Source organism: Glandiceps talaboti, chromosome 21 (genome assembly GCF_964340395.1).
Source record: "Glandiceps talaboti chromosome 21, keGlaTala1.1, whole genome shotgun sequence".
NCBI lineage: Eukaryota > Metazoa > Hemichordata > Enteropneusta > Spengelidae > Glandiceps > Glandiceps talaboti.
In genome coordinates this window covers 3,315,483-3,332,869 of record NC_135569.1, presented here as the reverse complement: position 1 = coordinate 3,332,869, position 17,387 = coordinate 3,315,483, and the positions used below count along the sequence as shown (strand labels likewise).

General features: G+C 36.6%; 1 protein-coding gene across 2 annotated transcripts in view; it reads right to left on the bottom strand.

Moving 5' to 3' along the window:
- Positions 1–13,179: 13,179 nt before the first annotated feature.
- LOC144451472 (uncharacterized) overlaps positions 13,180–17,387 on the bottom strand; it is a 38,568-nt gene continuing 34,360 nt past the window's right edge. For both annotated transcript variants that reach the window (XM_078142316.1, XM_078142318.1), the window contains exon 3: positions 13,180–14,873. In XM_078142316.1, coding sequence (XP_077998442.1) covers positions 13,743–14,873 — 1,131 coding nt within the window. In that variant the 3' untranslated portion in view covers positions 13,180–13,742. The remainder of the gene's footprint in view (positions 14,874–17,387) is intronic.

Sequence of the window (17,387 nt, the reverse complement as noted above, 5' to 3'; positions counted from 1 at the left end):
AATATTTAAGTGTTTTGTTTTTTAAATTTTAGTTACTAGATAATGTAATTAGTTGCATTGTTGTTGTTTTTACCTCGTTGTGTCATTGCATGAAACCAATCCTTAACCCATGTCATTCAAGCAAACACATTGGTATTTTTTTCCAGATTATCTTCATACAATTTTGTAAGGATAGAAAAACTAACATTCCTCCTACATGCTTTGTCATTTTTGTTATGTCTTATAATTAAATTAGTGTGAATCACTTGTATTGTAACTCAAACATAATCCTAACTTTAAAACTTTTAATATAGCTAGTTATGTCGTTAAAAAATATTTTACTTTCAGAAATGTCTCCCACTTTGACACAAACAGAATATAATTTTTGGTATCGGCATTCTTTTGTTATAATGTACAGAGATGGCCTGGATTTTAAATTTGTATTGTATTTTCATTTGTTCGTGACATTCACTCATAGCAACTCCCATGTTAGCTCTACCAGTAATACAGAGTTACAACTGTGGTTGGCAGGATGAAACAGTCTAAGTAACTCACCACAGAGGGCTCCCTCCAGGCAAACCAGAGCCTGGTTTTCATCTGTGACACATTGGTGGAGCATTTTGAATGATGCCATAAAAGAAGCTGTGGTTTACGGCGATGAGAAAAGGATACAAACCCAGATGTTTTCACAGCAAGATGATTTTTTCATTTTACGATCGTTATCTACTTACCAAAGACTAAATTTTATGAATTCCTAAGCCTGGTACATGTGTTAATGTTGTGTGTATTCAGATGCAGATTATATTTTGTTGTATTCATAAAAAACCTGCTGAAATATTTTTTTATTAAAATACTAATTGTGTGCACATAGATAACATACAATCTAATAGTCAGCATGTACAATGCACATACACAACGAGCGCTACTCACTGATGACTCAAACGCATAAAATATAATCTAGCATCTGTACTATCTCCTCAAATGCCCCCTAGTTGTTAACCAGTCATCTAAGTTAGACGATCCATAAACGAGGGCACTCATGAATATTCATAGATATGAAAGTCCAATGGGTTAGAACAATCGTCTTGACTTCAGAGAAAGTCCTAACACACACCATGTTATGTTTAATTCTATTAATTTCAGTGACAATAGTATTAAAGATAAATTACAAAAAAACAGTTAAGACGACTGTTGACAGTCTAGCGTTAATGCAAAAGAAGACATTATTGTCGTTACTTCATTTTTGCATTTTTGCTTAAATAAGTGAAAATCAGTCTGTAGTGAAAATTTCTATGCTCATAACAGATTTATAGTAGTCTTGGTTCTACCCATGCTTAATCAATAGTTTGGATTCACTCAATGTACCATAATGTGTTTGTAGATTTGTAGGAAAGGACCATAGCTTTATTTAAACAACAGTACTATTAATTTGTGTCAATGATGGTTTTCATTTATTGTTAATATTTGTACATATTCTATAATTTGCAAATTAATAAAGTCACCAATTCCATGTATAGGTTTATTTTTAGAATTCTCTTCTGTAAAATGTTTTAATTCCTACAATAAAATAGTGTTATCATTTAGACTGATTCATGGTGTGTCTGTTCATCCTCAACACCCCCCCCCCCCCCTTCCCAACACCACTACCCTCCCATCCATCAAATTAAAGTTTATTGTATGGGGATGTGGACAATGAGCATTCTTACAAGCCAGAGCACAATGAAACAAAAACAACAAAAGATGCAGTGAAAATGAAGCTCTTGTTTTTTTCACTGTAGAAACCATAGACCCTACACGAAAGAAGGGTTTATTCACAAACTTATTCCTGTAAAAATAATAAATATTCATGAGCAATGACATTATGACAATCTCTCAATCTGACCAATCAGCAACCTACTTATTCAAAACATTGTGTGATATAGTTGGCTTGTTTTCCCACATACCTGATATATCTAATGTTGATCTGCCACTGCATACATATTTACAATTTGTCACTGTGAACCAAATAAATGAGTTTAATTGATGCGAGTTTTTATAGGTCATTACCTTGAAGCAATGGTACCTCTTGGCGGACATGTTTTGGATGGTGTGGTAAAGAAGCCTGTGGTTTTATGATAATAACAGGATTGTTTTATAAGGAGACATGATGACTTAGAATCTGCTGGTTGCAGGCTTAAGCTTGAGCCTGTCATTTGTTTATGAAAGGGTAATAATATTTTTTTTTGTAAAGTGTTTTGAGAAATATGTGAGAAAGTGCTCTCTCTGTCTCTGTCTCTGTTTGCCTCTGTCTCCCCCTCTCTCTGTCTCTGCCTGTCTCAGTCCCTGTCCCTCTCTCTGTTTCTCTCTCTCTCTCTCTCTCTCTCTCTCTCTCTCTCTCTCTCTCTCTCTCTCTCTCTCTCTCTCTCTCTCTCTCTCTCTCTCTCTCTCTCTCTCTCTCTCTCAACATATATGTGCAAACTCTTTTAATTGCCCAATCTTTAGTGTTTAGGAAGTAATAAGTAATGCTACAAGTGTCTGCCATTGTGTTTGTTTGTCTGACTGCACTGATATGTCCGTAACTAGTACTATTTAACGACTAAATGAAATACTGAGGACTCAAAGCCGTCTCGTGAGCTGAAATACTTTTGGAATATGCAAATTATTCATGAATATTCATGTAACTACTGATTACCAGGGGTGCGTTCGATTAATTATGCAATCCTGGGAGCCGCGATTGCGAGGCACCTGACCTGACCTTACGCAAGATGGGGATGCCGTACGACGTGTGGTTGGTTGTTTTTATCAATTTTGAAAGAATTATACCATATTTTGAGAATATCTTTCCATATTTAGTGAGGAAATAATTTTTCACTTCAAAATTGTCTAAAATATTTTTGAAAAGCGGACAAATTTATTTATCGTGAATCATGTATTTAATAGTGGGTTCCAAGGACTATGGAAGACAGGTGAGGACAGCGGATGTTTCAAGTCTAGTCGCAGTCTTCCATACAGCGACTGTTTCAAGTCGAAGCGCGCAGTCCTCACCGGTCTTCCAGACTTTACAATACTGTTTTATTCCTTCTTTTTTTTATTACATTTTATTTTGTGTGACTTTAATATTTTTTGTTTTATTTTCTTACGGGGTTCTAGCGGAGGACCGAGAGCAACGGAGCGAAACCACTACAGTTACTGCCAGTTACGCCAATCAATGTGCTAATAGTATGCTATGCTGCTGGGAGGGATTCCTGGATGATGGCAACAGTTTTGAAGCAATACACTGGTGTACAGAAACTCAACCCATACCGTACTACCCGAAGGATGGTTTTAACCTACTACGACAGACAGGTAATATATTTTAGTGGAGTTATAATTATACGACTTTCAATGCGTTCGATGTGATTTATTGAAATACATGCACACTTTCAACAAGTTTCAATGCCACCCCCCCCGTACTTATATATATACAGAACAAACCGTTTGAAGATTTGGAATGTCCTACTTGCAGCGCGAAATGGATCTCCCGTGTGGTCTGAGATTCACTGCATTGGCTATGGCATTTTCGTTCCCAAAGGTCTTTGCGTTAACACTTATTAAGTACCTTTACTTGGGGCTAGGCTGGTGGGCAATCTGATTAAAATCCGATGTAGATGTCGGTTAATCGTTCATTGCTATTTTACCTTCGTTATTTTGCCTGAATTGACCTCTTGGTACATGTTTACATTTTTTCAAGCCTGATCGCCTCCTCTACTAGTAGACTCTAAATGCAAACCTCCTTTAGATTCTGTGTGCAGAAAGTGGCTAATCACAAGAACAACGCCCCTAACGTTCATTCGAAAAGGTTTGCATTTAGAGTCTACATAAGAAGAGGCGCTCACTCCCAGAAAAAACACACGACAATATTCATATTTTGCCCAGACTGCTTTAACCATTGGAAGTGGCAGCTATGTTGGTGACAATTTCTAGGATTTGATGGAGATGTTGATCCAGTAAAACAATCATTTTACAAGTTATCGTACTAAATGAGCAGTAAATTCAGTGATTTAGCCATATGTATGTAAGGTTGGTAGCTTCTTCCTCAGAACAGCTAAAGGAAAACATTACGGAGTGTGAACAATCCCAAACTATAGAGGGCGGTATATATAATGACATACTTAATATTGGATAAGTGTGAAATGGTAATATTTTTCTTCGTTCAGCCGAGGAAAATACGAGTGACTTCAGTGACTTTGTCACTACAAGTCAAAAGAAACGTAGTGGCAAATCCCCTTAGGAAACGAGCATTTTTGACTGAAAAGATACATTTTGGATTTATATAAACCTCTGTAAGTATAGTTTGTACAACTCGGGGAAATGATGCCGATTTTGAACATTTTGGCTCAGAAGTAAGAATTGTGTTGATTAGCTGTCTCAGATTAGAATTTGTAGTTGACAATTATAAATGGATTATATGCAGATTTATAAATGCAACTGACAGACAATCCCTTGGCACTGGTTGTCTAGATTGGAGTTATAATCTCAAATTAACTTCTTAATCCTGCCCAACACATTTCGAATAGGGTTGGTGTCGGAGAGAAGGAAGAGAGAGAGAGAGAGAGAGAGAGAGAGAGAGAGAGAGAGAGAGAGAGAGAGAGAGAGAGAGAGAGAGAGAGAGAGAGAGAGAGAGAGAGAGAGAGAGAGAGAGAGAGAGAGAGAGACAGAGAGAGAGACAGAGACAGAGACAGAGAGACAGAGACAGAGTGAGACAGAGGGAGAGATAGAGACAGAGACAGAAACAGAGAGACAGAGACAGAGTGAGACAGAGAGAGATAGAGACAGACAGACAGACAGAGGGAGAGACAGAGACAGACAGACATAGAGGGAACAGAGACAGACAGAGAGACATACATACATACAGACAGACAGACAGACAGACAGCCATAGACCGACAGAGAAAGAATTAGTGATTGACATAAAGACACACAGACACACAGACAGACATATACAGTAGTCACATGTAGAGACAGAGTGCCACTACTTCCCAACTTAATTGCATACCTTATCAATTAAATTGTAGGATAAAAAATAGTGCATTTCAAACATAAAGTGACTGCATGATCAATCAAGGTTATTCAATATTAAATGATATAAATGACTACAAAGTTACGTTTATATACTTCATTTTTCATTTACTTGATATTACTCACTTCAAACAGAGTTTTTTTATTTTTTTATTTTTTTATTTTTTTATTTACAGCATGTATTACCAAGTAACACCTATCCCTGATATCACAAATATTAATTTATAATGAGATCGGACTCAATGTAACATGGCTACCTCTCTAAGCTCTTTCATATTGTTATAATGTACCTTAGACCATTTCTATTAGTGGTTTGAGCATGTGCGTTGGCTTGATTTCGGTTCGTTTAACTTTGGACAGTTAAATTGGTTTGTATGCTTTGTATTAGTTTATTTTTAAAACAGTGATCATTAGTTTTTCCGAAGAAACCAACTGTTCATCATTATCTGAGTCAGAGGGAACCCGACAATTCCTTAATTAACTACAGACAGTGATTCGTTACCTCCTGTTTGACATTTTGCGAAGAGCAATTTGGAAAATAATAAAAAATACTGTCTGTGTTACTTCCATGTCTAAAGATAGAATATGCGCCGGGTTAAATGTATCCAGCCTCAAACTTTGAAACGTTATCCCGTTTCAAATGCTAATGATAACATCTTACGACGAACTAGTAAGACAGTTACATGCTTTGATATGTAACCACCAATTATACCTTATTGCTCTTTTCATCACATGTACGGTAAACAACCTGACCTTTATCATAAATAGGATATCATGGCCCTGAAATCTGTCTAGTTAAAAGTACTTGTAAACATATGGACGCATAGAAGTGATTCACTACAACGGTTGTTTGTCATAATAATCTTGTATTACGTGTTTATTACGATGTTTATCGTACAGTGACCCTTTTCTCTTTTCTCTAAACATTAAATATTTGTGTTTATTGATCAGTTACTCCAAAATGTGCACACTAATCCTAGTATCGATTTTCCAAATCGCGCTTCCACTATCAATCCTGATGCCACATCAACCGTTGAATCAAAGGGATAAGTTGTTTATGTATTAATTGTCCCCCGTTGGCTGACCTGAACAGATAGAAGGCAATGTATACAGCGGTGACATAAACCTTAATTACACTTTTAAGTAGAGCCTAATACTCCCAAATCCAACAAAATCACCTACTGTACCAATGATGGTGAATAAATCATCTCGCCACTGAAGGTCGTATTTGAAGTCTGTCTGCCCTATGACAACTTCAACACTAGGAACGACATGAAACACTACACGAGGTATCTTTAGAATGGGTCATACATGTAATATGAACAGTACTGTAACAGTATCACTATTGTAGCTGTGTAACCATCATACCAGGAGGGAATGTATTGGATCTTTTTATTAATTTTTCATCCTTCTAACTCAAATTTCTGTTAATATACCATCTTTGTAGATTATATCTCACTTCTTTGAATGTAGAATGTTTACAGGAATCTATCAGTATTACACTCTTGAAAATCCTCAATGAATAGTTGCAGCTCGTATGTCATATGTAACTTTCCCCGGGTGGTTCCACTACACGGCAAGCTCACCCAGTGATCAGTATTGTGTCGTTCGAAATTCGTTAAAGGTATTCTCGAAAAAAAATACAAAAATACCACAGTTGTTGAGTTATTTCCAATAAAGACTATCAAGTATCACATGTTCTATAATATAATACATTTTCTGATATGTTGCTTAGAGTAGTATTATCCACTTCAGTCGGAAGAGTGGTGCAAGAAACGTGTAAGCGACAAGGATGTACATAAAAGTTCCTGCTATGTCAATTAAAAAAACAACCAAAAACCCAAAAGCGAGAAAAAATGGCTGATACAATCATTCTCGTTGAGTTATCGAACGTTGACGTAGACTGACTCTGTGCATAAATACATTTTCCGTACAATCGAGAAGTATGATGCAACAGTGTTCAGTTTAAATAAAAATTTTATTGTAATTTTTCACTTACATGTGCGTGTCCTACCACGTCTAGTCAGTGTAAATTATTTAATTTCAACCATGTACATGTGTTTTTAAAAATACATTTGCTGATGTAATGTATTGAATATTTAGGCCAAAACGAATAATTGTTTAGTTCCGGTAACCCGACCCAAACTAGTTTTTCCCTGCCGACCCTAAACGTTTTTGTAGGTAATTCGAAAAAAGGTACTGAAAATCGTGAGAGAGTCGTGAGATTTGATGACATAATCATCTTGTGATCAAAATAACATGACTGAATACAGTGTAGCACACAATGCCATATGTATATTATATGGAAAGTGTGAACATATCGATGAGAAATATCTGTTGACCTCTACGTAAAATGTGACAGCCTGAACCAGACCCCCCTCCCCAAATAAAATAAAATAAAGTAAAACAAAATAAAATAAAGTAAAATAAAATAAAATAAAATAAAATAAAATAAAATAAAATAAAATAAAATAAAATAAAATATTCCCTATCTACCTACCTACCCCTGTTTTGAAATTGGGCGTTATCTGAACCACAGAATTGGACTTTTTACAAACAAAAGATAGTAAAGCAAACAATCTTTGTAGTCTGCGCATTACGATATTATTAAATCTATTCCTCATTCCTTTGATGAACTGTTACAGGTCATTGCAAAATGTTGTAACATCTAACGTAATTAAATCCAATAGAACTCAAAGATAGCGCATCACATCAGGGAACAACCGGCTTTCTTTTAACATTCTGGTATTATCGTTAAACTAATCTTGAAAACAATCCCAATGTTATCTATTGACTACATATCAGCTTTGTATGCATGGTTAGACACTTATCATATTACACATAGACCCTCTTAATGGAGGGTCTATGTTTTAACACTCAGGATCATCAACATTACTCAAATATTCTGAACTCGACCTTTCAAGGGAAAGACATCTCCAGAAAATAAAAAGTTTATTCATAAGTTTGGGTTCTGGTGAGTCATGTCATGATTTCACATCACATAAATTTCACTCGATTGCCAAGAAACACTAAATTGAAACTCTATTTCATCTCTATCGTTCTTTGAATGGTCCGCTGTTGCATCATGGATGTTAGCAGACATGAATATGTATTAGATGGACATTTGATATTCATTACGTCGATCCCTCAGTGTTTATTTCAATAAGATAAATAGTCACAGTTATGTGCGATTTGATTTTACAGAATTCAACAGAATTCAACTTTGATAGTAAATGTACAGTCGCAATACTAAATCCCATCTCGAAAAGTTTCTCTATTTCACTTTCTTCAAATCATTTCACCTAAAACTTCACTCATTTTGGTTTCTCAATATGTCACTCCACATGGCTGCAACAGTATTCATTGTACATACTTTTAGTCATGAGAACTGGGCCCAGAACAGCGAGTTGGACCAAAACTTATTTCTAGAAACGTAAAGACGGTTTTGAGACTAACAACAGCGCTACGTTAATAGTGAGACCACCCTCTACTCGTTATCTAGTATCTGTTGAGACTGAATTTGTCAGTCGAAACTTTCCCCCTGTTTCGGACTTATGTCTATACAATGTTAAGGCCCAGTGCGCCCTCGGTAGTCATGTTTGCGTTGAGGATTCGAAATGGCAGCCATGTGGGCAAAATTGAAATGTCTTTCACCCCACAAACTGTTCACATAAAATATTTTGTTTTCATTAATATTCGTGATACAAAAGAGATTAAAGATTACGACTGAAAAGGGTGGAAATTAAGTTATTGGGACACAGTCTCTTGCAATCTTAACACTGCCAATGTAACTTGAATTGCTTGTCTACATACAAATTGTATTTGACAATGTAGATATTCTGAACACTGTATCCCAAAGAGGTGTTCTTTTACAGGGTTAATATATTACCTACTGGCAAGGTTTGGGCAGCAGAGGAATGGAAATTCACCCGTGGACAGTCCCCTATCATAATTAACATACATTTCTCCCTTCATATTCTCCCCCCTGTGCCCCCATCCCAAAGGGTCCTCCAGAACTTTTAGTATTTTAAATATTTGTGTCAAAGTGCTGACAGACGTAGAAACATTTTATCTATAGTAATATTGACGTTACTCAAATAACTCAGTATTTGAACACTATTCTATATCAAAGTGAGTTATATTTGTACATCTGCCTATGTAGTGAACACAAGAAATCTTCAATTATTGAATGATGTACACAAGTCAGGCTTCAAAGCAATTGAAATGAAATATTACTAGATAATGTTAGATTAGACTATAACCATAATTAAAACTAAATATGGATAATGTATAGTTAGCATGACTTTATATGATGATGATGATGATGATGATGATGATGATGATGACAAAGTATGTATGTATGTATGTATGTATGTATGTATGTATGTATGTATGTATGTATGTATGTATGTATGTATGTATGTATGTATGCATGCATGCATGCATGCATGCATGCATGTATGTATGTATGTATGTATGTATTATGTATGTATGCATACATACATGCATGTATGTATGTATGTCAAGTCGAAGCAAGAGAAATGTAAGATTCAACCTTGTGGGTATGGACTAACTATATGAAAGGAATCAAACATATGTCATAGTGTATTAAGTACGGTGATTTGAAAGATGGAGAGTGGGATGCTGGTATCCTGCCAATAATGATATCTAATTACCATTGCTGACTTGCTGTTTGTATGTTTGATAATATACCTACAACTGTCATCAGAAATTCTGCAGACATTCAGTTTCTCACAAGTAGGATTATTGTGAACTCTTATTATTTGTAGCATAGTAATAATAAGATGTTATTCCCCAATATTTTTCTTCGTTCAGCCAAGGAAAATACGAGTGACCTAAGGGGTCTTTCTCAATACGAGTCGATAGACGACTAATGACAACCCTTAAGTCATGAATATTTTCCGGCTGAATGAAGAAAAAATATTGGGGAGTAATGTAATTGTACCATCATATTTCGAACAAAGTAGAACCAGTGACATAGACAAGCGTTGTCGTGACATAGAACAACCAGAGTATATATTCCATATTTTTGTTGAACCTTGCTAGTTCATTTTATTTATTCAATTGTATATGCAGTGCCTTTGATATTAAAAAGGCGTCTGATATTAAAACTGACAGTTTCATTGGGGTGACTCATTCTTACTTAAGGCGTTCTTTGAATTTTTCAATTGGCAGTAGACTGCATGTAATCAGTATATCAATGTCATATCCAATGTTATATCTGCTTTACTACCTCAAAGTAATGTATCAGATGTTTTTTTGCACTTGAAATGTATGTAAGATTTTTAAATAACATTTTATCCCACGTCTTTGATTTGCGTCAAACTTATAATAAAAGTAAAAGTGCGAATAGTTTGAAATGTCAGCAAACTTTACTAGCATTGTGGCTTTGAAGATTTGCAAAGATTTATATATAATTACATCGTTCTACTAACGCTGTAACCTTTGTTATGTCGTTTTATCGATATGCCCCTGCTTTCTTAGTAAACAATTGTCTTGAAAAGTAACAGTCATGTCTACATGGTTGTGGCATTGAAGTGTGTAGGGTTGTAGCATTCGGGTCCATGCGGTTGAAGCATTCAGGTCTGTACGGTTGTAGCAGCCAGGTATATGTAGGGTTGTAGCATTCAAGTCTGTAGGTTGTAGCATTCAGGTATGTAGGGGTGTAGCATTCAGGTCTGTAGGGTTGTAGCATTCAGGTCTGTAGGTTGTAGCATTCAGGTATATAGGGGTGTAGCATTCAGGTCTGTAGGGTTGTAGCATTCAGGTCTGTAGGGTTGTAACAGTCGAGTCTGTAGGGTTGTAGCATTCAGGTCTGTAGGGTTGTAGCATTCAAGTCTGTATGGTTGTAGCATTCAGGTCTGTAGGGTTGTAACAGTCATGTCTGTAGGGTTGTATCATTCGGGTCTGTAGGGTTGTATCATTCAAGTCTCTATGGTTGTAGCATTCAGGTCTGTAGGGTTGTATCATACAGGTCTGTAGGGTTGTATCATTCAGTTCTGTAGGGTTGTATCATTCAGGTCTGTAGGGTTGTATCATTCAGGTCTGTAGGGTTGTATCATTCAGGTCTGTAGGATTGTATCATTCAGGTCTGTAGGGTTGTAACAGTCAAGTCTTTAGCATTCAAGTATGTAGGGTTGTAACATTCAAGTTTGTATGGTTGTAGCATTCAAGTCTGTATGGTTGTAGCATTCAAGTCTGTAGGGTTGTAGCAGTCAAGTCCGTATAGTTGTAGCAGTCATGTCTGTAGGACTGCAGCAGTCAAGTCTGTTGTAGTAAAGTCTCTAGGGTTGTAGCATTCAAGTCTCTAGGGTTGTAGCTCAGTCGAGTTTAGGCTAAGTAGCAGTCAAGTCTGTAGGGTTGTAGCATTCGAGTCTGTATGGTTGTAGCATTCGAGTCTGTATGGTTGTAACATTCAAGTCTGTAGGGTTGTAGTATTCAAGTATGTATGGTTGTAGCTCAGTCAAGTCTAATGTTGTAGCACTCACGTCTGTATGGCTGTAGCAGTGGAATGTGTAGGTTTGTAACAGTCATGTCAGTACCGTTATAGCTGTCAAGTCTGTAGTGTTGTAGCAGTCATGTCTTTAGATTTCCTATGTCAGGTTTATACGATTGTGGCAGTATAGTCTGTACTGTTGGTGCAATCAGGTCTGTACGGTTGTAGCAATGAGGTTTGTACGGTTGAGGCGGTCAAATCTGCGATCAAGGCAGTCATGTCTTGAGGGTTGTAGCATCCACATCTGTACGGTTTGTAGCAGTCAAACATCTACGGTTGTAGCAGTCACGTCTGTAGTGTTGCAGTCATTTTTTAGGTTGCTATGTATAGTCAGGATCTGTAGGGTTGCAGCAGTCAGATATGTATGCTTATGGCAGTCATGCTGTACGTTGTAGCAATGAAGCATGTATGGTTAGGGACCGGTCATTTTCTTCGGCTGGAGGGGTTGGGGTTGAGGTTGGGGTGGATTGGTAGGGGATCACACTGTTATTTAATGGGAGTGGGGATGACTGTGTTTTGATTTGAGACTGAAAACCAATTCATTTCTACAAATGTATTACGTGTTCCAACAAGTATTTTTCTTGTCCCCAAAGTCATGCTTTAATCTTTGATATTCAACTAGAGAAATACTGCCTAACTACATATCGTCAATAATAGATTTCATTTTCTTCGAAATAGGTTTGAAGCTAGCAGTGATTTTTGTCGTTGATACTCTCCATGTATTTTGACATTGGATTGAACATGTTTAACATCAAATCTAAAATTGAATGCCATTTTCGGAAGAAACACTTTCCAGCACAGGACGTCCCTTGGATGGTTGCCGCCATTTTGGAATATTACGCCCTCAAAGGGTGATGCAGAGAAACTGGTGTCCGGTTTATGGGGTGTTAGGGGATAATTCTCGGTCTTAGTATCTGATTCAATTGTTTCAATATTTGACCCCTGTCTTTATAATGCTACCCCCGCTATAATAACTACCACACTAGTGACTGTAAATGTCATTTAAATACTTAAAACCTATATATAGTTCATCAGAGTAGTTTCTGATATATGGTGCTGCCATCTTGCAATGCTGTGAACTTATGTTATTGCCCGAAATGGTCTGACACCACTGTGACAGGTAGACATATCTCCGCTTTCCCACTACTTGTACTGTGTCAAGATACTATTAGACTTTTTTTGAATATTTCAACCTTATGTATAAATAGTAGTTGCTTATTATATGACGTTGGTGTCTTGTAAAGTCTATGATATGCGAGACATAGTCAAGCAGTCTACTCTGAGCATCCTCTGGGGCACGATGAAATACCTGACATGTAATAGGACATGGGGGGAGGGGGGGGGTCAGAATGCCCTAGAAGTAAGTGATGGGGGTGTCAACCTGTTTTGGGTATTACAGAGAGGGGTGTGGGGGTCAGAGACTTTTTGTCGGCCAGATGGATTGAGAAATCCCTGACCACCCAGGCCGGAGAAAATGACCAGACCCTTATAGCAGTCAGGTTTGTGTGGTTGTAGGAGTGAAGTCTGTAGTTTGTACGGCTGGAGCATTCAGTTTGTAGTGTTGTAGCAGTCAGGTCTCTAGGGCTGAAGTCTGTATGATTGGGTTTAACCATAAATAAATAATGACACGCACCAATGGACTGCTCATTTCAAAATCACACACAAACTTTTATTTCACAATGAAAAAATGAAAACTGCATTTTTCACATCAGTTACCTTCATTTGAAAAAAAGAAATGAAAATATCCTTTTTCAAAAGTGAAGTATCTAATTTATACGACAATCAACAAAATCAATCAACACAAACTGTTGCGAATTCAAGGCTATATACACTTGAGAGGAAATATCTAAGCTTACTCTCCTTTGAAACATCTTACACTGAAACGCGAAAGCGTTCAGAAGGTTTTATGTCAAATTCACTGCCTGTTGGGTAGATAATTCCAAGGAAAGCAGCAAAAGCTTATTTTCAGCCTTGTAAGCAGCAATCTTATTCAGTGTCAACTCGGACAATATACTGAAATCTTTATAACTTATTCTATGTTTACAATGTATAATCATTTCCAAAGAAAGGTATAGATCCCGAATCGTTGCCTGTGTAAAGTCTTTTGACAACCTCGAGCTTTTTAAGAAAATAAAGTTTTTGTGATTTTGTGAAAGGCCATTATAAACATTCTATTTTCAGTGCTTTAGGATATGTTGGAGTTATTCTTCCTACTTTTCGTCCTCGCGTTTGCCGAGAGTATCGAATCCACCAACTCCGAAATCAGGTCTTGCTTTCTTTCCAATTGTGTCGAAACCGCCAACTCCGAAATCTGGGGAAGCTTTTTTGCCAAGAGTATCGAATCCACCAACTCCAAAATCAGGTCTTGCTTTCTTTCCAATTGTGTCGAAACCGCCAACTCCGAAGTCAGGGGATGCTTTTTTGCCAAGTGTGTCGAATCCACCAACTCCGAAATCAGGTCTTACTCTCTTTCCAAGTGTGTCGAATCCACCAACTCCAAAATCAGGTCTTGCTTTCTTTCCAATTGTGTCGAAACCACCAACTCCGAAGTCTGGAGAAGCTTTTTTGCCGAGAGTATCGAATCCGCCCACTCCAAAATCAGGTCTCGCTTTCTTTCCAATTGTGTCGAAACCGCCAACTCCGAAATCTGGGGATGCTTTTTTGCCAAGTGTGTCGAATCCACCAACTCCAAAATCAGGTCTTGCTTTCTTTCCAATTGTGTCGAAACCGCCAACTCCGAAGTCCGGGGATGCTTTTTTGCCAAGTGTGTCGAATCCACCAACTCCAAAATCAGGTCTTGCTTTCTTTCCAATTGTGTCGAAACCGCCAACTCCGAAATCTGGGTATGCTTTTTTGCCGAGAGTATCGAATCCACCCACTCCAAAATCAGGTCTTGCTTTCTTTCCAATTGTATCGAAACCGCCAACTCCGAAATCTGGGGATGCTTTTTTGCCAAGTGTGTCGAATCCACCAACTCCAAAATCAGGTCTTGCTTTTTTCCCAATTGTATCGAAACCGCCTACTCCGAAATCTGGGGATGCTTTTTTGCCAAGAGTATCGAATCCACCCACTCCAAAATCAGGTCTTGCTTTCTTTCCAATTGTGTCAAAACCGCCAACTCCGAAGTCTGGGTATGCTTTTTTGCCAATAGTATCAAGCGGACCAGCAGCAAAATCGATAATTGCTTTTTTGCTGAAACGCTTATTGTCGGCTAAACTCTTTCTTTTCCCAGCACCTCTACAGTAAAAGCCTATGGGGTCTAAGTGATAATCAAAACACGGCTGTGACCGCCGTTTGCTTATGTGATGAGCCTCTGTTTCTTGTCTGTTGAAGCTTCTCTTCTGAAAGTTGATAAAAGAAAAGTTTCATTAAAGTATTTGTCGTTGTTCTTTGGATAATTGTATATTCAGACAAAAAAGATGTTACACAGAAGAACATCTCATCTTTATTTAGACATTACAGATTACAATATTACGTAATTCATGGGTATGTGAAGTAAAGGCTGATCACGTTCAATATTTTACAGTCTTCAGCTAGTTCTCAAGGACTAATTACTAGACTGATACATTGTGTTCATGTATAAGAAGGCATTTTATTCACCTCTTATTTTTGCGATTTGTTTTCCAGCGAAATAAGCGAAAATAAGTCTTTAGAGAAAATTTCCAGGTTTACAGTCTATGGTCAACGATCAATATCAGAAATGAACTGTTTAATTACAAATGATGTCATAAGTTGCCTGTCAAAAGTGCCAATAACCGGTGAACGACCCCTTGCTTGCAATCGCTCATTTTATTACAACGCATCATTTGGAAAATTAGTGAATTTAATACGTGTATTTAACATTGCGAGTTTCCTAGCAGCACTTAAATCTTAAGTACCTATATCAACATCCGAGCACAGTGTCAATATACAGTGCATGACAAAAATAAAAGAGCATCGAGTTGAAATGATCAGGGTAAGAAATCAATTACCCCAAATTAATCAAACTTTTAATAAGGCGATTTTAATCATTTATATTCCATTAAGCGCCTAAAACGACAATTCATGAAAAAAACACACCATCTAGTCAAACTAATGATATATTTAGTAAGTAACTCACTAACCCCACTTATTAAAGAAATTACCTTTGACATCTTGGGTTTAATTTTAATCCGTATTTTATTAAGCACCTCCAAGGAGTGTTTATGACAAAAAGAAAATATTATCTAATTAAAATTGTGAAATATTTAATAAGTATTTAAATCAACTCATTCTTATTAAACTTTGATTGCATGACTTCAATTGTTATTTGTATTTTAGTAATTGTCTAAAACAACAGTTTTAGACCAAATAGAGAGATTATCAAATTAAAGTTATGAGATATTTAATGTGTAATTAATCAAGCGATTTTGATTAAACTTTGACAGTATGAGTGTACTTTTATTGATCGTCGTACCAAAATTACCAGGAAGTTTACCAACCGTGTGATTTGATTTAAAAGGGAAGCGTTTTCCCATCCAGTAACGACAATGTTTCCTCAATCTATCGAAGTAGAGAAGGAAAGCTATCCATCATAATTTGATATATCGATAACTGACAAACAGTCGTATGATGTACGCTTATATATGCTAATGATTTACGTTAATATATGCTAATGATGTATGCTAAAACGTATGTTAATAATGTACGCTAAGATATGCTAATGATGTACGCTAATATATGCTAATGATGTACGCTAAGATATGCTAATGATGTACGCTATAACGTGTGTTAATAATGTCTACTAGAGCTTCCTGTTTAGCACTACTACGTCTGGCGTCGATTTTAGCATTTACCTGTATCTGTATGCAAATTAGACAACAAACGTCAAAAACAGGCGATGATTTTCTTCTTGTGTGTTAATATTTTAGTACGTGCGTTTTCCAACAACATGATCTGATTATATATTTTGTTTTTGTACATTTTGATCTCATTTCCAGATGTATAAATAATAATTGATTTTCTAATAGCTAAGTTTGCCTTGTCATAAAATACCATTCCACTCATTGATTGACGGAAAACAAGTGCTCATACAATTCATTAAAAAACACGTTTTCTTTTCGAAGTAGTAGGAAACCGACCAAGTACTCAGTAACAGAGAGTTCATTTTGCTTCTAAATTCTACATTTCAGTGTTTGAGTGAGGGGAGTTGGAATCATGGTCACTGGCTACATTCGAAACCGATAATTTAAAAAGAAAAATAAATAAAAACGATAGTTATTCATCCATTTGTAATTAAATGTAAGACTGCAAGAAAACTAAACGCACCGTAAGTATGATACAACGTTAAGAAATACATGGTGTTTGAAAGTTAACAAATAAACACTGCATAATTTGATACACTGAGATCTTTTATTTGCAAACTGTCAGTTGGTCCACTCTACGACGGAAAAAGCTGATTGAACGTATCATATTCATAAAATCAAAGTTGTCCATTCGTCAACATTAGACACTGTATTCATTGTTTACAAGGGAAAAAAGGTTCCCCGACATACATGTTGGTATGTCATGCAAAACATCACAACAACAGTTTTAGTATTATAATTACAGTACGGAAAACGAGAATTGCCACCGGTTATTTGCCCTCCTAATATGTCTACCTGTTGAACTTTGCCATTCTCCTACTACATTCTCCTAAATTAAGGAAAGTCTGTCTGTCTGTCTGTCTGTCTGTCTGTCTGTCTGTCTGTCTGTCTGTCTGTCTGTCTTTATGATTAGTGTACAGATACAATCTAAAACAGCTAACATTTGATGGGGCTACAGACTTGATATGAATTCTTGAACTTACTATACAAGGTTGCAGTAAATATACTCTCCAATTGATATTTCTCGTCAAC